Genomic DNA, 24537 nt, shown 5'->3' on the forward strand with positions numbered 1-24537 from the left:
TTGAAAGCGACACGTGAGAGAAACTCTGTTTACAAAGACTCGAAAAAAATGCTAATGAGGTTTTCTGATGCAATATCATCCTTCGGTTTCCGAAACAAAAGACAAGTTGACGCATGCGAAAGCTGGTAAGGACAAAACCTCATCAATTATTCGACAGAGCAAAGTACATTTCTTTGTTAGGGTGGGGTGGGAGGGAATATCTTTTTATTACAGGCAAATGGCCCCGAATAGTTGGTTTCTTCCACACTTTTAACTGACCATGAAAAAGCAACTATTTTATTCTTTTGAGAGTTCTCTCACAACTCAGTTTTGTATCTTTTCTTCAACGAATTTAAGTGAAACTACCCCACCCCTCCCCCAACTATGATCTAACGTATTCCACGCTTCGACCTCGTGATCACGAAAATAAATTTGCCGCGTGGACCCTTGTGTTTTGTCTCGATTCGCGCCATTCAACGTTGCCTTCACTTGTGTGTGTAGTTTGCTCTGGGGTTTTTGTCGCTTGTAGAAGTGAACAGTCCCTTGCAAAATGTCAAACGAAGTGGCATTTAACAGCTTAGAGAAAGATGATGTCAAGATCACGTTCGAAGAACCTTCGCGTATTCCAACTAAACCGACGGAGGAAGAAGTAGCGCAACACAGAAAGACACGTCTGGTCCTCGTGGTCTTGTTTGGTGTTATCGTGCTGACGATGGTTGTAGTTGCTGTTATTATTATAGTAGTGTCTCCTCGTTGTGAGCCTAAAAAGGTCCCAGAAGATTCAGGGAAGAGCAACGATACTCTGAAGGCGGACGATTCGTGGTGGAAACATGCGCTTATCTACCAAGTCTACCCTCGATCGTTCTTTGACACAAACAACGATGGAGATGGTGATTTGAAAGGTATTACTGAGAAGCTAGACCACTTCGTCGACCTAGAAGTAGATGCTCTGTGGCTGAATCCTATTTACGATTCCCCCATGGCCGATAACGGATACGATGTGAAAGATTACTTGACGATCAACAAGATGTTTGGCACAATGGAGGACTTCGACAAATTTCTCAGCGAAGCTCACAAGAAAGGGATGAAAGTTATCATGGATTTCGTTCCCAATCACACCTCAGAAGAACATCCCTGGTTTGTGGAAAGCAAGAAAGACAAAACCAACCCGAAGAAGGATTGGTACATTTGGGCAGACGGTAAAGAAAATAAAACTACGAGCAAGACCGATCCACCGAACAACTGGATCAGTGTGTTTGGTGGCAGCGCTTGGGAATACGACAACACCAGGAAACAGTTCTACCTTCATCAGTTTAAAAAGGAGCAGCCCGACTTGAACCTGAGGAACGAGGACGTTAAAAAAGAACTGAAAAAGGTGCTGGAGTTTTGGATCAAGAAGGGAGTCGATGGTTTCAGAGTTGATGCTGTTCAGTTCTTCCTTGAGGACGAGAAACTTCAAGACGAACCAAAATTACCAAACCACAACTCTTCGAATCTGAAGTATGATATGCTCAACCATACGTTCACGAACGGTAAGGCATTTTAATTTTATTTTGATAATCTGCTCACTGAACTGAGCATATAGCTGCAGCGAATGTTTTGTTGCGGTTGCCCTTCCCCAAATTATGTATTTGTCGAAGTTCATTTATGACGTTTCAAAATCTAGATCGTAAGCATATATAAACCCGTTCGTGCAGATATCGTGCCCCTTGCATGAGCTAAATTAATTAAAATTGGCTTTCGCGCCAGATAACGAAGGTATTCTTGTTCAGTCATGCGAAAAGATTGTTGTTGTGTGTAAGCTTGCACCTGCTTGAACCCAGCCCAATATCTCCAAATTTGACCCCGGGAAGATTGCCACACAGCTACTTCACATCTTTCAAGTCCGGCTCCATTTGTATTGTGGTTTGAATTTCTTTTTGTTTTGAAAGCTTTGAAATCAGTTTGATTTTTTTCCACTGTCCCACATTGTGTTGTAAATTATGAAACTTAGACAAAAGAAAATAATATTGAATGAATCCATTTATCCTACAAGATGGATCAGCGAATACAAAGTAAACACTAGTTTAAACCCACCTGAGGGATGGAATGGTAAAATCCGAGACTCGCTGAGACCCTCATTTAAAATCCGAGGGGGGAGGGGGGAGGGGGGAGGGGGGAGGGGGGTTTCAACAGAGGTTCATATTTTATACCTAAAAAAATCCCAACTTCAGGATTTGTCTACCCAAAAAAATACCTACTTTTTTTAGCATACCCAAAAAAATCCCTCAGTGTTTTTGCATCAGCAAATTTTATTATTTGTCTTTTTGAAAGCTAAAGCAACTGTGTTTCCATTGTGGTCTTGATGACTGGCTTAAAGGCTTTGAATTACATGAACTATTGGACATTTCTCTCTGGATTAAATGCGCATAGCCGGTAATTACTTTTCAAATTAATTACAATTTCGGAAATATCCCGTAATACAAGCAGTAAATTGTGGTTATGTTATTGTTGATTTAAGCTGATAAAAAATACAATACCCAAAAAAATCCCTGTGTTGTTTTCGCGACCTAAAAATCCTGGCTTTTTCATAGACCAAAAAAAATCCCTTTTGGCCAAAATGTCGGTCCCAAAAAAATCCTTCGGACCTCCCCGTCATTAAAATATGTGAGTGGGGCCCCTGGGATTCTTTGTTTTGTTACTGTTTTATGATAGGTCATTCAGACTAAACTTTCGCTTGGCTTGAGACTCAAATTTCATTACGAGATTCTGCGACCAAGGCCAAAACTGTTGAAATGTTTGCATTTTCAACTGAAATTGCATAACAGTGGACATTACCCCAGTAGTTTTCTCCCAGAACAGATTCATTTTCGTAAATTGCTATGGTTACTGGGGAGGGGGACAGGGGTTCCCAGGAATCTCAGTGATGAAGGGGTGCAGACAAGCCTCAGCTGTTGTTAAACGCCCAAAAGTGCTTGAAGGTTATAAATGGATCCAGAAAAGTCAAACAGCACAGAGTATAATAAAATTATTGCAAAAAAGTCCATTCTTCTTTGCATTAAAAATATCCCACTGGAAAATTTTTAATACCCCATCCCCTGGGGCCATGGTTAATTCACCTGAGGACCAAGATTACATCCTTACAAGTTTGACTCGTCAAGTTTCATCTTTTAAATGCAGATGAGCTAATCCAGGAAATAGGATAAAATATAACATAACTCCCGTCTGACACGTTGTTGTACACTACACATACGTACCTACCACTGTATCAACCTCAGTTTGTATAGCTCCCAATATTATAAGTTTTGAGAGAGTTAGGAAATTTCTTAGTGTAAATGGACCAGCACCTTTTGTATGTAATTTTCTTTTTACTGTTCAATTAGTTCTTTGTATTACTACAGCACTTGATTATTAAAAAAAAATGCTTATTTTGAACCCCTCTATCTTCTTTTATACAGATCTTGAAGGGGATCATACCATTCTGAAGGAATTCCAAGATGTTGTTAACAATGGCAGCAAGCGTCTCTTGATTGCTGAGGTGCAGGGTGATTATGAAAAATTGATGTCATATTACAACGAGGCAGACATCCCCATGAACTTTGGCTTGATCTCTAAAGTAAACCGCCAGGGCATGACTCTTGCACAAAGCATCAAGAATACTGTCGAGGAATATGTGAAAGCTGTTCCAAAAGGCAAGACCCCTAACTGGGTCATTGGTAATCATGACACTGTTCGTGTTGGCAGCCGTTTAGGGGAAGACAACAGAAATGCCATGAACGTGCTTCTGATGACTCTCTCAGGAGTAGTTACATCATACTATGGTGAAGAGATTGGAATGCTCAGTGGAAACATCTCCAACCCGAATGACTTTAGAGATGACGAGAGAACTCCTATGCAGTGGTCCGATGAGGCAAATGCCGGTGGGTGACTTGTTTTTAAATTTTTCTATGTGACTTAGATAAGAGTGGGCAAACGCCAGCTTTTCAAGTCGATCCAATACATGTAAATTAAGGACAACTTCCGGTATGATGTCAAGTAACATAACCAAAGGTCAGCAAAACTAAGTCACACCATCTTTTTGTGACTAGCCTTTAAGTGTACAGTTGTTAACATGATATATTTATTGCATTTAGGCAAGCTGATACAACCACAGTGGTAGTCACTGGTGTCTTTGACATACCACATGCGTGCAGCTGACTTAGGCAAAAAAAATTTGACAATACCTAGTAAAACAACCAACATCAGGGAGTTTCTACTCAACATATTACCTAATTTCAAATATAAGCCCTTCTGAAAATGTGTACATTGAAGGCATGTGCTACAAAGTAAAGCGAATGATTCCACTGAATGCAAGGTAAAATAGCCCATACAGTCGAGTTCATATTCCAACATATTGCCAAATTATTGTTCACCTTCCACCCCTGTCAGGCAGTTAGGGGAGGGGTATGAGGGGTGCTTTCAAAACCAATATAGCCTGAGCATGAGGACTATCTTGAGTGATTCTGTCACAAACAAATCATGGACTATGACATCATAATATCATTATTAAAAAAATGCCAGGTATCAGTAAATAATTATGTTTTGACCAAGCAAAATTAGGGAGGTGACTGACATGAAAAAAATGGGGTGGGGTTGGGGGGGGGGGGGCGGGGTGGAAGGAAAGAAGAGTTATTACTAGAAGTGGCTTGCCACGTACATGACGGCTGTTTAACAAGTGGGCAATGCGTAAGCTGCTTGACTACAGCGCTCCATTTGAGTGAAATGCAAAAAAAACAGTGCAATTCTGGGGATTACAAAAATAAGGCTTTGTTGAAAATTGAATTTATTCAAATACTGTGTGGAATGTATCCGTCAATGTGAGCAGTATTGAAAAGTACTTGTATTAAAGAGGCAAACATTTTGTTTTTCCGGAAAACCCCAATATTGAGGATATCAGATATCTGGAATCATTATCAACCCAGCCTTAACTTAAGAGTACTCCTTTTATGGACCATTTTCTTAAAAATATGAGGTGTTGTTACACTCAGAGCTAGAAGAATCCACTTTTCATTACGGTTTGTGGCAGAATTTTTCATTACAAGTTGGGTGGGCTTTACCTTGTCTTCCAAACAGTTTTGTTATTTGTCATGTGAGAGAGCATCCCTTTCTATAAGTAAAAGGTAACTTGGAAACTCACTGGAAGTTCCAAGAGAGAAGAACATCCCTCAAGCCATAAAATTGTTCATGGCTGGGGAGGCAGGAAGGGTGGATATTTTTCTTGAACAACAGAATAGGTGACTAATTGTTTTGTTGTTTGTTTGTTTTTGTTTGGTAATTGCAGGTTTTACCACAGGCACACCATGGCTGCCCGTAGCATCACAGTACAAGACCTTAAACGTGAAGACTGAGAAGGCTGACAATACGTCATTCTACAGCAATTACAAGAAGCTTCTTATGCTGAGGAAGGTACCTGCTTTTACAAGCGGTAACATCAAAATTGTTCAAAGCGATGAGCATGTGTTTTCCTATACTCGTAGCCTAGGCAGCGATCAATATGTTGTCGCAATCAACTTTGGCAAGAAGAGGTGGAACGGCGACATTAATGGTCTCTCAGGCCGAGGCATAACGGTGTTTGATAGCGAAAAAGACATGCCTAGCAAAGATCCAGTTGACGTGAACAAGATCGTGCTTAATCCTGGTCAAGCTGTTATTGTGGATGGAACCAATCAAGATTGGCACTTTTCTTAGGAAGTTACAAACATTAATTTTTTTGTCTAGGTTTAGTGAAGATTTCATGCCATTTTAAAATGCTTTTTGTTTACTATTAGTGTTAAAAAACTTGAAAACTGAAAGTTGTAAAATGCACAGAAACATTGCTTACCAAAATAACAGTACGGAGGTGAACCCAAAGTCAGCGGATGGAAGAGACCTGGAGCACCAAAGTTAATGTCAGCAACTCAGCAGATTTTAATTTAATTTTATTGTTTTTACTTTCAGTCCATAAATTATTATACAAAGGTATGAATGGCATTCCTTGATCACCGTACTTGATAGTGCAACAAATCATTTGATTTACACCATAGAAAAAAGGCCTGGGTATGATGCTTTAAATGAAATGGATTTTTCTGGCCTTTCTACTTTCCAGAAAGTAGTACACCCTCATATGACAAATTTCTGTTGTTTTTTTTTTTTCTGGAAATGTTTGTGTTGTTTGAAAGTCTTCTTGTGAGTTATTGTTCAAATGAAAAGCAACCAACATCATTATTGTCTAATTTCACACTAAACGTAATTTAAAGGTTGAGCGCAGAGTTTTCTATAAAGGAACTTTGGCTAGGTTTATCTGCCGGTTATTGTGCTGCGAAAAATGAGATGTTAACACCATGCACTCTATATCCTGTGCTGCTGTTCAAAATACCGACAGAGGAAATAAATAATTGTGAAAAGGGAAATATGAGTTTACTTTGTGAAAAAAGAGATATGTTCAAAATGTGTTGTTGAAGATAAATTGCCATAATTTTACCCAAAATGCTCTGTCAACTATCGGTTTAAAGTCATGTTTGACATATTATTTTGAAATAATTTGTTTAAATAATGACTTTACACTCGGTACACAGGTCACAGCCTTCTGCCCTTTGTCTGTCATCTTGGATGATATGTTGAAGCCACGGTTGCATAGTAAAAATGGCAACTGTCCCTTTTATAGCACGAGTCATTATCAAAAAAAAAATGTTACAACTTCCATTGTGTGTATTTCAAAACATTGATAGTGATGTTTCATTCAACTCTGACATGATATGAAAACATAACATCAGTTTATGAAGCCTGGGTCTTCGCAAATACATTTTTACGCCTCAGTCAAGGGCACAATAATATTGGAAGTGACTGATGCATATCTCCGTTGCACTACATTGCCTCTATTCAATCAATGTTAAAAAAAATCTGTATACATGGATATCAACAACAGCATGTTAGGGGTAAAACTATTATTATTATTAGTAGTATTTTTTTTTTATTTTATTATTTTTTTTAATAATGATCTATTTTATTGAATAACGAATAATATAATTATTATTATTATTATTATTACTATTATTATTATTATTATTATTATTATTATTATTATTGAATTATTACATGAAGTAGTAAACACCACTGTGATGGACTGAAAGGCTTGGGCTATTATTAATATTAATATTATTATTAAATTATTGTAATCGCATTAATATTAGTAGTAAACACCACCGTGATGGACGTCAAGACTTGGGCTATTATTATTATTATTATTAATGTTCATATTCATGTTATCATTAAATTATTGTTAGTATCATTGTATTAATATCAGTCATATACACCACTGTGATGGACTTTGATAAAAGGAATAAGGATTTCCTTCTAAACGAAATTCTGATCATACAAAAAAAAAGAAAGAAAGAAAGAAAGAAAGTCATCACTTTGTAGGTTAGTTTTATTTTAATTAAGGCTGTTTCCTAACAGGATCCCAGTAGTCTGGGGCGCCCGAGAAAATACTCTGGGCGCTGAAATGTTTTGCAGCATTGCCTAACACTTGACAAGTTTGGCTCCTAGCTTCAGCTTTTGGCCTTGAGGGCTCTTTGAATTTTTCCTTGGGCAACAGCCTTGATAATATAGTAAAAGTGTCTTGTAAAAACCTTGGAAGTTGTGGTGGTTTGTGTTAGGGGTCCCAGAAATGAAAATAATTTACATTGGGGGTCTGTGCCACTCGCCAAGTTACATGATGATCTCGAAGTTAGTTTATGCAACATAAAATTCGTAGCCGTTACATGTGTAATACTAGTTAACCGACTCATTCTATTCACATTGTAGTATTGTTAGTGGACAAATGTCCTTTGTTGTAAGCAAACTCTTGATCATTAAAACGTTGTAAAATGAACCAGTTGTCGTGGTACTCTTTGTGAGTTTTAGAAACCTTTGTTTGGGCTTATTTTGGGGGGAGCATTATTGTTGGAGGTAAATGGGTTTGGTCTGACAATAGAAACAGACGATAACCTAAACCAGGGTGGGGGTGTGTGTAAGGGTGAGGGAGTACTCCCTCTAATGCTTCTAATGGATTACTCGTAGAGACCCCGCCCGAAAGGGGTAAGGGATTTCACGTGCTTAAGTATAGAATGGGAAAGGAAAAGTGTCATTTGGGTATTTGAAAGGGTCTTTCAATAATCCTGAACGGACTCAACGAAAAGAGATGTACCATTTGTGTAGAAGGTGTAGGTACCTTTTCTGTAAAAAATGGTATATTCAGCAAATACAGCAATAGCCCACCTTTTTCAATTTAGCCTAAATAGGTTCTTATATAAATGGTACTTAAAGCAAATTTAGGCTACCAAGGTTCTTAAAATAGGTTCTTATATGTTCATATGAATTTCATCTGAATATATTATAAATATCGTCTCATGATACAGTATAATGGCAAACACAATAGACATACAACATGGTACTTAAGCTTGAAAGAAAAAAAGTTATGTCAAGTTACTTTTAAATAGATGTTGATCTTAATTCAGCAGTTTCTACTTATACACTTTCACAGCAACCCCACTGATAAGAACCTAACTTAAAATTTTAGCCTAAATAGGTCCTTATGTGGAGGGGGCTTAAAATGAAAATTTTAGTCTAACAGGTTCTTAAAACCCAGGTTCTCATACGCGGGCTATTACTCTAAACCCCTTCAGGTGGCTGGTATGTTGGCTGATAATGTCCGCGGTTGAGAGATTGTCCGAAAAATGAATATTTGGTCGAGAAGCGAGGCTTCGAGGGAAAATGTGAAATGTTTAGGCAATCTCTCGGCCAAGGCCATCATCAGTCGACATACTAGCAAGCCAGAAAGGGGTTTATTTATTTTCTAACCCCGCCATTAATTTTCATATCGCGCTAAAAACCGCTCGTAAAAAAGCCAGTGCTGATCTGATGGAGGATGCGCGCGATTGACGTAAACAAGTACATTTGATTGGTTTACAGTAACTTTATTTTCACTGTGATTGGACCAAAACTTGACAAACTGACTCAGTTTGCGTAGGAAACTGACACCTTCAAACACGTTGACAGCATGTTTTGTTGACATTTTGTACTTTCCGGAACAGCATTTGCGACCAGCTGTTTGCTGTAAACATGACTGGAAATCTACAAAACAAGTTTGTTTTTACCTGTCGCTGTCCGATCACAGGGAGTCCGTTCGACTTGTTCGCCTCTTTGCAACCAAATTCGTATCAACCTAAGGCTGGATAATTTGGGAACACACTTACCTGTCAGAATCCCAAGAAGAAACAATTTTGAGCCAGCATTTTTTTTTTGGTCCGATCAGCCTTGCAGAAATTTGAGTCAGTTGTTTTTCTTCCATGTTAAATAATAAAGATGAAAAGGTAAAACTCTTGAGCTGGCATTTTTCCGCTGGCTTTGTTTCTTTTCCATGGAAATAGGCCAAATATCGACGCAGGCGGGGGTTATTGTGTGATAACCGTCCGGTGAATTTGTACCACGTGACGTTAGGGACTGTGCAATAATTATCAGGAGGGGGGGGGGGGGGCTGAAAAACCAGAGGGGGGGGCATTACCTAAAATTGCTGCCAAGATAGGGGGGGTCAAAGTAAAATCACTCATTTGACAGAGGGGGGGCCTTAAGTTTTATTCGAAATGTAAATAAACTTAAACGCAATTAAAGATTCTCAATACAGGCCTCATGATAGACTGTAACAAATATCAATACGAACATCAAAATGAAAAGATAACTGATTAATTTTAACCCTTCTTCTATTTAATTAAGCTGACCCTATGTAAAGCAAAAATCATGCACTTGTTTTTTAGCATCCCCCGTAAAACAATGGGAATCAAACAGATCTCGTAGACAAGCTTTGTCGGTTTTTGATGTGAATAAAAGTAATGTTTCTTCATCGACTGAATCAATTTGCTGAATTCCATACATCTCTGGCTCATAACAAAGTTCAACAGGCTCTCCTCCCAAGGATCTAAATATAATGCAAGCCCTTTTTCATCTGTTATTTGTTCAATCTCCTGTTCTTTGATTTTTTTCTCTGCTCCTTTCTCTTTCTGGCTTCAGAAGTTTTGGATTTTGAGCCAATGTGGTAAGCACCCCGGTACTTAGCAAATGCTTTGTTTAAATCTTCAATCAAGCGATCAATATCCTTCTACAGGAGGTGTGTGAGAAGTTGATGGTTGATGAAATCACTCTCAAACGTTTTGTTCAACACCGTGAGTTTATTGCATTGAAAGCTAAAAAAAGGGAAGCTGAGCGCAATACCCTTCCAGACATTAACTGGAAAGAAGAAGATGAAGTCAAATCCCTCACAGCAAGACAAATTAAGATCTATCTTAAGCAGAACAATCTTCCTGTATCTGGAAGCAAAGCCGTGCTGGTAGCACGTGCTCTTGATTTCTCGCAAACTGGAACACGAAACAACGAAAGAATTAGTGCCAATGACAGTCACACAGAACTCCTATCCAGTGATTCCGAATGCGACTCTGATTCTCACACAAGCACTTCCGAAAACAACTCTGAGTTGGATTCAGATGACTTCGAAACGGATGGCTTTGTTCAACACTCATATGAGGTATTATTTGTTCCAGACGACGACTTCCAACAAGTAAGCGTACGCTTACAGTAGCATGACAATATAAAAGGTATGCACTTAAAGGCATCTATGGTAATGGTGGAGGCGAGGAGTGAGTGCGTGTGTGTGTGCGGGTGCGACGTTATTTTTAACATAACAGAGGGGGGCTTAGAACTAATTTTTTAGTTTTGGAGGGGGGTACTGTCTAAGTTTTTGCTAGATAAATCTGGTTTTTCAGCCCCCCCCCTCCTGATAATTATTGCACAGTCCCTTAAGTAGCCAATAAAATCGCGCGAAAATTTCCGGGGTGGGTTATAAAAAGGGATAAGGGTTTGGACCTCGGAGCGGAGCCTTCCCGTACAAAACTTTGTTGATTCCCCCCCCCCTTCCCTCTCCGGGAATCCTGACGGCTGAAAAAAGCTAAACAGTCTGGATTTATTTCGAGTTGTAGGGTAAATTAAGCTTTTTTCGGGAAAATGTGTTTATGAATAAGCTTCGATCATCTTGATACAAATATGGAAACTAAATTGCGTTACATGTAAAAGCTAATCCAAAAACAACAACAATGCAGATTGGACGAGTCACCTGATTTGTTCTCCAAAACAAATTCACCTTAAGATGTTTACACCATATAGTACTCTCTTTCCACGACAACAGAAGCGATTTGTCACAATACCGTAAAATCCCGGTTTTAAGCCCCCCTCCGCTTATAAGCCCTTACGCTTATAGGCCCATCTTTACGTAAATCCCTTGCTTCCGCCCCCCCCCCCCCCCCCCACCCCAAAAAAGAAAGGAAAAAAAAAAGAGTACAGTATTCTATTAAAACAAGACGTTGGGTAAGGCATTTGCCTATGCTGGGCCATCCGATGTGGAACAAGTTTCCTTTTGGAATGGCTTCAAATGTTGACGATTATAAAACCAGTTGAAGACATTTCGTGATGATTTTTTTTTCTGATGTGAAGTGCTTTTGAATATTGTATATAATTAGCGCTATATAAATTTATTATTATTATTACTCGCCGCTCCTTCCTATCGAAAAGCCTGATACTCGCCACCCCCTCCTATAGAAAAGCCTGATACTCGCCATCCCCTCCCCTCGAAAAACCTGATACTTACAATCCACCACCCCCCACCCCCCCCGGAAATACCTGATACTCAGGTTACTTCGTTATTAGCAGCGAAGCTTCGACTTTCTGACTGTGGTGTATTTCTTGCTGGTGAAAGGACGTTGCATTCTATACTGAGTCAGGAGCCATCATGGGCTCCTGACTGGCTAAATACTTCTTTCGAACCTTGCAAACACGGCATGAACACATCACTGCCGAGACCAGTTGAAGAGGTCCGAAGCGTTGTCGGCATACACGAGCGAACCAGCCCCCTGGAAAAGTCCTTGGGATAAAACCCTTGTAAGGTTGTAAGTTGAATACAAGAGGAGACAGCAGGCTCCCAATCTCGTTCTCAGGGTCCTCTCCTCTCTCTCTCTCTCGCCTTGGGGGCCGAGTAGGAGAGGACCCTGGGAACGAGGTTGAGTTGCTCCTTCAATAGACCTTTATTAAACAGCGACCCAACCTCGTTCCCAGGGTCCTCTCCTACTCGGCTCCCGTGGCATAGGAGAGGACCCTGGGAACGAGGTTGACGGCGACTATGTTGAGTCTCAGGAGAATAACAAGCTTTGTTTTTGCACGGCAAGCCTCGCACTTAATTCACTTCTGGCCGAGGCTTGCCGTGCGAAGACCAAGTTTTTGTTATTCCCCTGAGACTCAACATGGCCGCAGAGTGATAAAGGTCTAGTTTGAATTTCCCACTCCGAAACCTGTGAGAAGACTGGTACGAGTGAGGGATTGTGGGATCGTGCGGGCAGAAGGATGGCGCCGACGAATAACTGCATTTTCGACATTTTCTCGTGGTTGGGTAGCTCTTGTTGAATAATTTTTTACCTAAAAGAGTATTTCCTATACAACCGATCGCCGAGAAATGCACTTATTCGTCGGTGCAATTTGCTGCTGTTTGTACAAGTGACCTTGCATTATTCTAACCTCTCTCTTCTTCACGTCCCAGGGAGCGAGAGAAGGGAAGTGAAGAAGAAAGACCCTGGGAATGAGGTTGACATTATTCAACAATTTCCATCCACCTACCCAAACGATCCCATAATCCCTCCTTCACTCGTACCAGTCCCCCACACTTTCTGGAGTGGGGAATTCGTGGGATAATTTAGTCCCTATGAATACACTTTTTGACGAAAATGGATAGCTCACACGATGGGAAAAGTCCCCTACTTGAAATCCGAATTGCTCGAATCAGCTCCATTTAGGCGTAAAGTAAGGAACAAGGTTGGTGGTTCCGTATTTATTTGTGACCTAAAAGCTTGAACTTTTTCAAAAACTCGCTGGTAGTACTTAAGCGAGGAAGTAATAATTGTATTGTTACATACTGAAGCAATTCGTGACATTCGAAATTTTACATCTTTTTCAGGCCATTACCGATCGTGGAAAATTTGCTATGTCTCTTTGCTCTTCAATTTGTATTATGCTATCCAAACTCATCTATATCACTATGAATAGTCTTCAGGTCTAAAAAGTAAAAAAAAAAAAAAAAAAAAAAAAAAAAAAAGAAAGAGGAATGAATATTCCTTCCATAAGAGCACGATTGTTCCATAAGAAAATAAAATGTCAAAAAATAGATCAATCTGCAAATAGGTAGATTGAACTAAACAGACAGTCCAACCTAAAATGGCGATAAATTGATTATTGCTAACATTTGTAACTACATTTTATAAAAATTCAATTTTGATGTATTTACAATTTAAATTCTAATTTTTGCTATTTACAGCAATATTTGGCAAATTATTAATAAACTTCAGTTGGTGATTCAATCCCTCCACCATCATCTTGAATTCCAGTTTTTTTAGTTTTGTTGGATGACATCCTTTTTGGGAGTTGCCACTCCCTCGGGGGGGGGGGGGGATACTCACAAAAGTTTTATACGGCAAGGCTCCGCCTGGATATCAATCCTTACCCATTTTTACCATTTTTGAAAAGAAAGGTAAGCCTTTCAAACACCTTCTATACAAAATGGTACCCATTTTTCCCATTTTCTACAGTAGAAACACTCATGCACCTCTTTTCGTTGAGTCTGTTCGAGATATTTTGAAAGGCCTTTGTAAGGCCTTTTACAGTTTTCCCTTACCCTGAAATCGTAAAAAAGATACCCCTTTCTGGTGGAGCCTTCCCGTATACTCCATTATAGGGAGTTCCCCCACCCCGGGGCTGCCAGCCAACGATTTGAAACTGCGCTATTAGAGCGCTTTCCTGTGGTGTTATCTGTTACGCAGTACAAAGATGATTGAATCTTTTCAGTCCATATTTTCGTGTTCTGTTGTTCTAGGATGCCTTTTTTTTCTAGCTTGTGTGCCACTGAAAGGATAAGAACTAATTTATTCTTGAACACAGCCACGTCCAGTTAACCCCACTGAAGAAAGGATGAGATTTGATTTCTTCCACGCCATTCACACCAGAGCCTATTAGAAGAACAAACATTGTAGGATGGAAAATTACTCCTGAAATGTTGACTGTGTTGTGAAGGAAACCATTCAGATGAGTAACAAAATGACGATACAAAAAGTCCCGACAATGGAGAGATTTCGAATTACGTTCACGGCAAACGGAAAACGGCAGAAATGATCACATGACCATGTTTACCCTACGTTTACCGCTCGCTGTTATCAGTTCCTCAGTAAAACTGAGGAGTTTTGCGTTAGCAATAGAAGTCGAAATAATTATGCACCATTTTCTTCTATGTACTCATTTCTTCAAGAAAACTTCAAAAACTCATTAATAATTCATAAACCCATTGACCTTTCAAATGGTCGATAATACATCACGTGCAGTGACTTTATATGGATAAACCTCCTCCTTATTAGTATGCGGTGTTTTATCAGCTGATAAACACTCTTCATTAGTATGCGGTGTATTTCTCGTAGGCTAATTTCCAACGTTCACAAAAGCATAATTGTTATGAATAGACCCTTTGCATAAATGGCGCCCAAATTTGAATAACAATACTTGATACATGTTAAGCCTCGTGTTTATGTTTCCAGACAAAGGATTTTTCACATGACTATGAGGCTTAGGATGTATAAAGTATTGTTATTCAAATTTGGGTGCCATTTATGCAAAGGGTCTATTGACACACGCTTTTCCAGGAATGTTTTTGAAGCCATTCAAAGAACTCGCGGCACGTGTTTTACCGGATGTAAAACCACTCGGAGATTTTGAACCCGATAAAACACTCTTGTTCGTTTTTTTAAATATTACATAAACGCGAATCTGACGTTTGCCGTTTGCCTTAAAAGCAGTTCTAAATCTCTTTAATCTTCTGGCATGAATTAAAATACAAGGACAACCTTGCCGCCAAGTAAACAGTTTTGCAGAACCTCTAGTCGCTCCTCCCCATTGACGCATAGGTTAAGCCGTTTAGTAAAAGCAGAAATAAAAATTGTGCGTGTGTGTGATAATAATATTCAAGATCATTAATGAGCCTTCAATATTGTGACCGATCAGAAACTGTAACAGTCCAGCCGAGTCTCTGAAAGGCCCGTTGCCGCATAAACACTCCGTTAATCTATAAAACGACCAAACTTTCATCGTTTGTCGATTTTTAGTGCAATACACAAGTAAACTAAACTAAAAATAATAACTTACCCAATCTTTCTGAGGGTATCACTCTCAGAAGCTAAATTTAAGCCAAAAGAAAAAAAAAGAGAGACAAAAATTAATAAGAAGATTTTACTGCACAATCCATGAAGGTTACAGTATCTTTTAGGTAATAGGACTGTACTTTCAACACTTACTTTGAAAGTTAGTTTTACAAGATCTGACAATTTTGTAAAACTTTTAACTTGAACTGTTCTCCACTAAATACCATTTCTTGAAAACATTTTAGATAATATTACAAGATTCAAGGCAGATGACGAGTAGTCGCATATCTTTTTTAAGGAATAGTAAAAGCGAGCGAACAGCAAACCGCGAGTGAAACTCGCGACTGCGCGCGAGAATTGCCACCCGCGGGGAGACCGGAGGCAATTTTCGCGCGCGGTGTTTCACCCCCTTTACAACCCCTAAGCAAATTAAGTTACTACTCGTAGTCTAGATTCAAAGTTAATGCTGAAGAGAAGTAATGTTGTTTCTTAACGTCACTTTGTGTAACAAAGACCGTGATCAAAAGTTTGTTTTCAACAGTACCTCTCTCAGAAGCGACTTAGCCTCTGGTGAAATCTTGTTTGGCAGCTGCACTTCAGTGTGAGTTCTAATTCCCCAGGGATGTGCAGTTGAGAGTGCCTGGAACAACAAATTAAACACGACCAAATTGAGTACAATTCAACCAGAAGGATTCACCTCCTGTTATTTTACCGCCAAGACGTTTTTACACTTCGAACTGGTTCTCTCGCTCATTGTCTGGTACCTTACACCCTTTATTTTTGTTTAATGTTATCTGTGTCTTCTTTTTTGTTTATTCTCCGTTTTATTAAACCTTAAACCTTGTTATTTTTTCAACACGCTTAAATTATCATTTGCATTTTAAAAGAATCGTGCCTTCGCTCTCAAGATCGTCGGTTTATCAATGACCATCTTCGTGTCTTCGGAAATCTTCGGAAGTCATCAAGGGTGAAGTTTAATTACCATCCTTTTTGTTTTAACGTGTACTTGAGTGTACAGCAAATAATCAACTGAAATTCACCTGTCCCGTGATGATTTCATACAACAGAGCTCCAACACTCCACCAGTCAGCCGCAGGCGTTACTTCATCAACCTGCCAAATCTCTGCCAAATTAATAAGCGCAAGGAATTAAATCACTGAACTACAGGCTGTTCATAATAACGGGTCTAAAAGATCAGCCTAAATTATGCTCTGTATTAGAAGCTGAAATATAGATCTCGGGTCCCTTTCGTGAAAAAAGAAAAGTCCTCTCTGAAGGGAGCATATAACGGGCCCTCCATAGCCAATTCCTGGAATAAACCCTGCCTGGGCCCAGTTGCTCGAAGCATGGTAAGCGCTAACCCGGGTTAAATGCCATGACAACCTATAGGTTTTAATACCTCTTAACCAATGGTTAGCGCTAACCATGCTTCGAGCAACTCAGCCCAGATTGCTAGTGAAACCTGCAATGGCTTTAACAGTCTTCATTGTAGCACTAACATCCACTTAAACAATAAAGTGTATCTGTCGACGGGCTATCGGCTGATAGTTGCCCCGCGGAAAGTTGATGTTCTTAAAACATAAAGGCTTATATGGTAGCATAAAGAAAATCATATGCCTTTGGGCCACTATCAGACTACTGGTTCCGAGAAAGAGTGTCGCCACTAAAGTTTCTTCCGCACAAAAGTCTTTGAGACTCGACTAGCAGCTCATCAATTTGAACTTTAAGGCGATAGGTTAAAGATCAGAAAAAGAAAAATAAACAACATAACCAGTTTGGTCTGAACGAATTGGAAAAATAAACGCAAGTGTCTTCGTGTCCGAGTACTATCTATCCGAATGTCTTTTCGTCCAACGAACACTATGCGCTGGTGTGTCTCGCGATTGAACACTAACGCGTCACGTGATCAATTTTAGCCGATCAGACTCGGAGATAATTTAGTGGTGAATTATAATTATACAAAAGTGTACTTATTTTTATTTGGGTTTTGGCCTTACAACATACCTGGAGCACAGTAGAAGTGATTCATGGCCTCCTCATCTGGAACATGCTCTGTTTCCTCCCACGAACCAAAATATGTGAGAAGAACATGGCCTTCCTCATCAAGAAGCAAATTTCTTGGATTCAAGTCTCTATCGAAGTAATAACCAAGCTTAATAGACACTTCTAATACCCCGATAACTTACATAAATTGAACTGTCTACTACACGTATAGGCTTAACTTTCTCATACTTTAGAAGAGAATATCTAATATTTGAAACCTCTTTACCTGTGCTGTTGACATACCTTATTCTACACATTTAATTGATTAAATCGCCGAAGAATCAACGAGATTGTGTTCTGTGAGGCTCAAAGCCTTAAGCTAAAATTTGGCCAGAGAAATTGCATTTTATAATAATCGTCTTATCTTTCTTCCTTGCGAAAATCGCTTAAAGAAAACAAAAAATAAATAAAATAAGACTCAAGGAGTCTTAACAACAATAAGGTCATGTACAATTGAAGAACTGAGAACAATGATCCACGCAAATTTTAGAGCAATTTTTCTTTTACCTATAAAAAGTGTCTAATTGTTTGCGTGTGGCCTTCAATTTAGTTAGAGTACATCGCTCTGTATTTTTTCCACTGGTTTACCTAAGTTTCCGGGAAAAAGAGGCAGAAATATCGAGTTAGAAAACGAAAAACTAAAAAAGAAGCGGAAGAGGACGCTTTGTAGCGAGAAAAAAAAAACCAGTGCGATGATCTTCGATTAAATTGAAGACCAACTGCAAAACTTTTGGGCACTTTTGAGCGAAACGAAAAATCAACCTCAAATTCGACGAAAGAAGGGTATACTCACAGCCCTTTAATTACAATGCAACACGCCTTACCGTGGCCACCCAAGGAACTTGTTTTTTTATTATTAATACAAGTTAGCCATGAATAGAAAGCGACATGTTTTCAATAATTCGTTGTTGCGTCACTTGCCTGTTGGACTTTGCAAGGAGACGTGGCCGTTAATCAAATTCGCGTATCCTGATTGGCTAACTTGTAAATAAAAGTTTGGGTGGCCACGGTAAGGCGCGTGGCAGTAAGTGTCGGCAATAATTTGACACATTGCACTTGATAATGAATGTTCACCAAACTTAAAAATGAATACAATCATATAAAAAAAATAATACCTGCAAATGATCCCGGCTGTATGTAAGTAAGCAACAGCCAACACGAGTTCTGCTGCCCAAATTTTGGCATGCTCGTTAGGCACGCGCTGGACTGATGAAGCAAAATACTCATCCAGTTTTACAAACAGTGAGTGCTTGTTATCACGAGAAACTTCAGCAGTCTTTTCACTGCATTTATCCACAGATTCACTGTTTACTTCACGAACCTCCGTTGTCCCAGTTACCGCCTTATTGTTATTGCCATTACACGGAACTGTGATACCATCCATATTATTTGTCGCAAGCTGATCCGTGTTTTCGAGAGTAGCACATGAAATCTTCTCAGAATCCTTGCTAACTTGCGAGTCACAACGCTGTCCTGAGTTTTCGGACAAGTTGCTAGTTCTATTGTCCAAAGGCGTGTCTTCTCCTGCCAAAGGCTTTGTAGCAAGTTGCGGAGATAGTCTATTTACAATGGCTGCATTGCTTTCAGCAGCAGTTTTCTTCTCAGTTTCAACATGTGTCAATTTGTCTATAGAGTTCTGGGCATTTCTTTCAGTTGGGTCTCCCGTAGCATAGTCATACGACTCTTTACTACGCTGATAACAAGAGAGGTGGTCCCACAGTCTTCCCCCTCGGGCATACTCCAACAAAAGATAAATTGTGCTAGCAGTCTCAAAGTATCTGTAGAGTCGTACAATGTTGGGATATTTTCCCTGCAATAAGTATATACAGTGGTTGCTTTAAACTAAGTATGAAACAACTGGAGGCTAATTGATTTCCTACATTGATAGGGAAAACTGTACAGATTCAAAAGCTGATTTTACAAGTGTGAATCCTTTGTCAGAGCAGTTTCCTGGACGAACTGAAAAAAGTACAGAATGTTATATGTACATCGTAAGTGATGAATCAATTAGGAATCAGTCAGTCAATCAATCAATCAATCCATCAATCAATATATTATCTTTCCCCACCGTACTTGTATCGAATTTTTACAAAGCTTTACAAAACTCCTGGTTGGTTTTTGAACTCCACATCAGCTAGAATTTGCATGTTTTTGTATTTAAAACTTGCAGCATTTAAATTGACCCTCTAAATAGATATCCTTGTAATATAGGTACTCACATAGAGACGCCTTACAGACTTTCGCCTGCAATGCTCATTTCCTTGAGAGTGACCGTGAGCACGAGTTGGTCCTGACTTGCACAGCGCCTGAAATCAGTTTTAATGTATTGTTGTTAACTAGCTGCTACAGTAACACAAAACTAAGTACAGAATAGTTCTAGTAAGGTTACACCTTGTGCGATAAATCATTGGATTACCAGATACAGTCTAAAGTTACATTGTAAACAAAAAACAGAGTCGAGTGACTTGATACCTTGACAACATACGTTTCCCCATTGTGGACATTCTCAACCAATATGACCTTCAAATAAAAATTAATAAAAATAAAGAAAAGAAATAAAAATAGATGCATTAATTAAATGTCTTCTTTTTTTTTTCAATTCAAGATGTCTAGTACAAAATTGTTTCTGGAATTGACAATTTAATTTTCTAACTGTCAATTTAATGACAGTGTTTGCCCAATACAAGTGCCAAACAATCATTTTACAACCATAGAGTCAAGTAAAGCAACACCAAAGCAAAGCAAATGCGAAAATACTTTTAACACTCAATTGAAAACCGGCCGCTCTATGGTGTCATCAATAACATTCATGCAGTCCAGACAATAATGCGCCATTGTACAGTGTATGTTACATGTACCTTGCCAATAACTCCCATAACTTTCAAATCTGCGAGTGTGAGATCCTTGAACTTCTGCAGATCATCAGATTCACAAATACTGCTTCCAGAATGTGATGACAAAACATCCTGTAATTGACACAAAATTAACACGAAGAGTTATTAAATAATTCACCCAATATTATTTTATTACTTTATAGATTTACATGCCTAGTATGTGGTACTTACTCAAATAAACATTCTCTCTAATTTTTTAGTTCCTACGCCCCGGGTGGGGGGGGGAAGGACACCCCTTCCTAACTTCCCGAGTATTCATGAAACCTGTGGAGGGGGGGGGGAGGGAGGTTTGGAACATGTCTGAGACTTGTTTACTTTGGGGAAGGCAAAATGGGACAATGCTGCCATGTGCTGTGAAAAATAATATAATCTTTTTTTTTCATCAAGTCAACAGAAGCACTTTACACCCCATCTTCCTCCCTTCCCAGGCTGAACAAGGCTAAAAGTATTTTTTTCTCAGCTTTTATTAATTGCCTCTGGACTTGCCTGAGACATTTGGCAACACAACTAATTTATTACTTAGTACCTGCTCTGATTTTTCTGGTGATTCTTTACCAGCAAGATAAGTGTTGTACAGAGCTTCAGCTTTCAATAGGTACTGAGCTGTTTTACGCCTCACAGCCTCCCTTCTCTTGACATCCTTTTCCCCTAGTATTAAACAACATTATAAAAACATTTCAACTTACACTGTATGATTACCTATGAATTACAAAATATGTATTATACCAAGTATATTCAAATTATTAATTAATACCACTATCAAGTTACAAGCAAATTTGAGACAGATGTCTTCAGTCAGTTAAGGCAAGCTTAAAATCAATCAATAAACAGTTATTAGTCTTCTCAGTCAGTCAGTCAGTCGGTCCATCAGTCTGCCAATCAGTCAGTCAGCCAGTAGGCCTGCCAATCAGTCTGGTAGTCAGTCAGTCACTCTGTCAGTCATACAATTTGCCACTCATTCATTCAACCAGGCAGTCAGTCAGGCGACCAATCAACCTGTCAGTCAATGTTTAAAAAAAAAATCATAAATAATGATATAATTTTTAACAATTGTTCAGTTCATGGCGATGCATGATACCTTTTAAGGCATTACACAACAAGCAAGATAAATTGAAAATAATGATGGCCTGAATTACCAGTGCCTGACTAGACCCAAGTGGGTAGAGGAAACAAAGCCTAAAATAACAAAGGATACAAAACCCCCTTATTTCAAAATTATTTTGGATGTGTTGGTATGTCATTCAGTCAGCAAGTCAGCTACACTTACAACATCATTTAAGGGGGGGGGGACTTAACGTAAACGCCATTTTACCGCACTTTACATGGCTTTAATGGAAATATCTCGTTCATGTTTCAAGCGATCCAAAAACTCTATTCCATAAATCTATGTTGTGGGGTGTTTTGTGAATTTTGGGGTGATTTTTGGGTATATTTCGGAGGAGATAGTTTTTCTAGAAGGATTGGTTGAATTAAGAGAAATAAGAAATATTGAAGAATTAGTGAAGTTTTAAAATAAGAATTTGTAGTTAATAATTAATAGACGGACATCAGGTTAGTCCACTAGCAACCTGGGGTGCTCTTGCGTGGGTATCAACTGTCTGTTAGTGTCCCAAAAATCATTTTCTTTCTTCTATCCCTTCTTAAAACCACTTCAAATTTCATTCAAATTTAGGTTAAGTCCCCCCTTAATCAACTGATTATTATTAAAGTCCATAATTATTTTCTGTTGTTATCAACAGCATAACTATTACCTTGCACACCACTAAGAAGCAAACCAACACAGCTCTTGTACAAGCTGAATGCCTCCTCATATCTGCCATTAACCTCACAATCTAGTGCCTTGTGAATTGTGTGTCCTGCCACATACAAATAATCACTTTCTTTACGATCAATGTAGATGTTTCCCAGATCAGAGATTGTCCCCTGTCGTGTAACTACTCTCCCTGAATCGCTAGAGCTGGTAAACGATTGTTTGTCCTCTGTTGCTATAGCAACACTGGAGTGCTTAAGAGAACCTTTGGAATCAACACTAGTGCCAGGGCTTGATTCAGAGGGTTCTGATTTTGCAGCAGAATCTACTGGAGGTAGTGTCTTATCACAAACCAATTCCACTCTGTGACCGCCATGATTATTCTTGTGAACAAATGATGAACTTGATGAATTTTGGGCGGATGATTCTGTTTGGTTTTCTGAAGAATCTGAGTTCGCTTCATGTGGATAATCTCCCTCAATTTTTTTTGGCAATTCATTTTCATCATTAGTTCTTTCCTCAATACTACAGTGACTATAATCAGAAAATGCTTGTGGAAAGGGTAATTCCTCTGTATCTGCTTCAGAAGCAAGGGTCTCCAAATCCTCTCCCTCACTGCATATTGAAATTGCTCGCACTAGCCAGGGAGGCGGTTCCGTCTTGCTTGCTTCCTCGGTATCATTTTCTAAACATTCATCACCATCGTCCACAAAAACATCATCTTGATCTTCCACGTTATTTAGGTTAGTCTCTTCATTTGCTTGTCTGATTAAACCAGTCTGTTTGATTTCAGTCTCATCTATTGGCAGCGTTGACTCACTTGGTTCCTGGCAGTCATCATCATCTTCACCCGAGCTAAGACAGTCAAGTCCTTCTGTCAGGGAAGGCTGTTTGCAGAGCCATACACCTCCAAGAGAGGCATCATCTAGATTATCACCTAACAAAAAGTAATAAGAATGCAAGAATGTTTATTTTCAACCTCTGCGACAAGCCAGTCTGTAACATTTCAACACCTATGGGATCCATATTGGAAGAAGCCAACTTACAGTAGGTAGAGTTAATGTTATTGACTGACTTAATTCAATTCAGTCTTAATTTCTACTTCACTGGAGCTTCAACTCCACAAAGAATTTACAATTAAAATTAAAAATAACATGGTTAAAATTCCAACTGGCAAGAGGCAGACCAGCTGGCTATTTACAACCCTGGCTGAGGAGTTGAACTTGGGGCTACCGAGAAACAACACCAGCAAGAGGCCAGAGCAGGACTTGAACCCGGGACCTCCGGATTTCAAGTCCGTCGCCCTAACCACTCAACCAACTGCCTCCCTGAATATAGGGAAGGAATTGAAAGAGAACCTGTCCACCTTTTGTTAAATCAGTTAATGATCAATTGAACCTACCATTGTCTTTGCTTGAGGTAAATGATTGTGATGGGGTTTGTTGTTCAGTATGAGCAGCACTGTCAGAATTTCTTTCCCCTTGTGCGGTAGTGTCAGCTCGAGGGCTTTCACTTTCTGTATCAGATGAGCTGCCATCTCTGCTAGCAACGCTATCACTGCGAATTGGACTATCAGGCAATCCCCCCTGAAATACAAAATAAAGGGCTTTATTAGGCTAAATTTACTCAGGGTTGAATAGAATTACAATCTGGTTATAATAATTATTATTAATTAATTATTATTGTCAGTAATTGTGGCTATAATTGTGCATGAAGCAATTCTTTTTACAACGTACAATCATGTAATCATGTAACAATAATTATTGTGGTATTTCTTGTTACAATTTTACTAAATTGAGCAGAGTAGTTTGTTAATAGTTTATACTTAATACTAGTAATAGTCAAAGATTAGGGAGTGTGTTCGATGATCTCGATCCCAAGCTCTCTCTCCTCTGCCAAATTGGTGATGTCATCTGCCCCCTGCAAAATCTGCGGGGGAATTACCAGATACGCATCCCAAGATCCATTCGTTGATCGATTGACTGTCCCATACAATCTCGACTCCAGTCTGTATTAGGAGTGCGTTCTTTCTATGTCTAACTGTAACACAATAATTAGACAGCCTGAGTATAGTAAAAAAAAATTTCATTAATGTGTTTCAAGTGTAGTTTTCTTCCCATTTTTTTTTTCACACAGCTCATAGGATTACCATTTGTTTTTAATGATGTGACATTGTATTTAAACTAAAGAATATGATAATGATGACGATGATATAACTGAATATTCCTTCACTTGTTGATGGCTTGTGAATCAGATTCATGTTAATGCTGTTACTCTATGGTTTTGCATGTCTTTGAGAGGGGGGGGGGGGGGGGTTATACTATTCAGTGCTCATTGTTCCCCCATTACAGTACACTACCTCAAAGAACTTCACAAAGGTTTGGCTTGTAAAAAGATCTGGGACGTTTCCAGCAAAGTTCAAAAGCTCCAAAGCAGCTTTTCGTCTTTCTTCAATCACTCCCTCTTCAAAACGACCTGCAAATATCAGAAACAAAATATTTTTTAATTAGTTTTCATAAATAAATAATAAATTACTGTTCAGTAAAAGGAAGAAACAGGAAAGACGAAGGTACAAGATTGTTCCCGCTACATCAATGTGAACTAACTAGCTGAGTTCAAAACA

At 39.0% G+C, this 24537-nt stretch overlaps 2 protein-coding genes across 2 annotated transcripts in view; one reads left to right on the forward strand and one right to left on the reverse strand.

Moving 5' to 3' along the window:
* Positions 1-426: 426 nt before the first annotated feature.
* LOC146489066 (maltase 2-like) lies at positions 427-7846 on the forward strand. Its single transcript, XM_085105919.1, has 3 exons — positions 427-1511; positions 3417-3878; positions 5279-7846. The coding sequence occupies exons 1-3, from the start codon at positions 530-532 to the stop codon at positions 5683-5685; spliced, it is 1851 nt and encodes a 616-aa protein (XP_084962045.1). The 5' UTR covers positions 427-529; the 3' UTR covers positions 5686-7846.
* Positions 7847-12149: 4303 nt separating this feature from the next.
* LOC146489067 (ribosomal protein S6 kinase delta-1-like) overlaps positions 12150-24537 on the reverse strand; it is a 50446-nt gene continuing 38058 nt past the window's right edge. The window contains exons 5-17 of the mRNA XM_085105847.1: positions 24274-24389; positions 23317-23500; positions 21916-22851; positions 20691-20812; positions 20129-20236; positions 19743-19790; positions 19490-19576; positions 18386-19080; positions 17232-17359; positions 16268-16350; positions 15772-15867; positions 15232-15262; positions 12150-14048 (exon numbers count right to left, since the gene is read on the reverse strand). Of these exons, the coding sequence (XP_084961973.1) occupies positions 13960-14048; positions 15232-15262; positions 15772-15867; positions 16268-16350; positions 17232-17359; positions 18386-19080; positions 19490-19576; positions 19743-19790; positions 20129-20236; positions 20691-20812; positions 21916-22851; positions 23317-23500; positions 24274-24389 (2723 nt within the window). The 3' untranslated portion in view covers positions 12150-13959. The remainder of the gene's footprint in view (positions 14049-15231; positions 15263-15771; positions 15868-16267; positions 16351-17231; positions 17360-18385; positions 19081-19489; positions 19577-19742; positions 19791-20128; positions 20237-20690; positions 20813-21915; positions 22852-23316; positions 23501-24273; positions 24390-24537) is intronic.

This window comes from Pavona decussata, unplaced genomic scaffold (genome assembly GCF_977016875.1).
Source record: "Pavona decussata unplaced genomic scaffold, jaPavDecu1.1 SCAFFOLD_6, whole genome shotgun sequence".
Classification (NCBI taxonomy): domain Eukaryota; kingdom Metazoa; phylum Cnidaria; class Anthozoa; order Scleractinia; family Agariciidae; genus Pavona; species Pavona decussata.

Bases quoted from the DNA above. Each gene is read 5' to 3' on its own strand.
- LOC146489066 (XM_085105919.1), top strand. From the start codon at position 530: ATGTCAAACGAAGTGGCATTTAACAGCTTAGAGAAAGATGATGTCAAG. The intron at 1,512-3,416 runs GTAAGGCATTTT...TCTTTTATACAG, and splicing joins CAACCATACGTTCACGAACG to ATCTTGAAGGGGATCATACC. The intron at 3,879-5,278 runs GTGGGTGACTTG...TGGTAATTGCAG, and splicing joins GTCCGATGAGGCAAATGCCG to GTTTTACCACAGGCACACCA.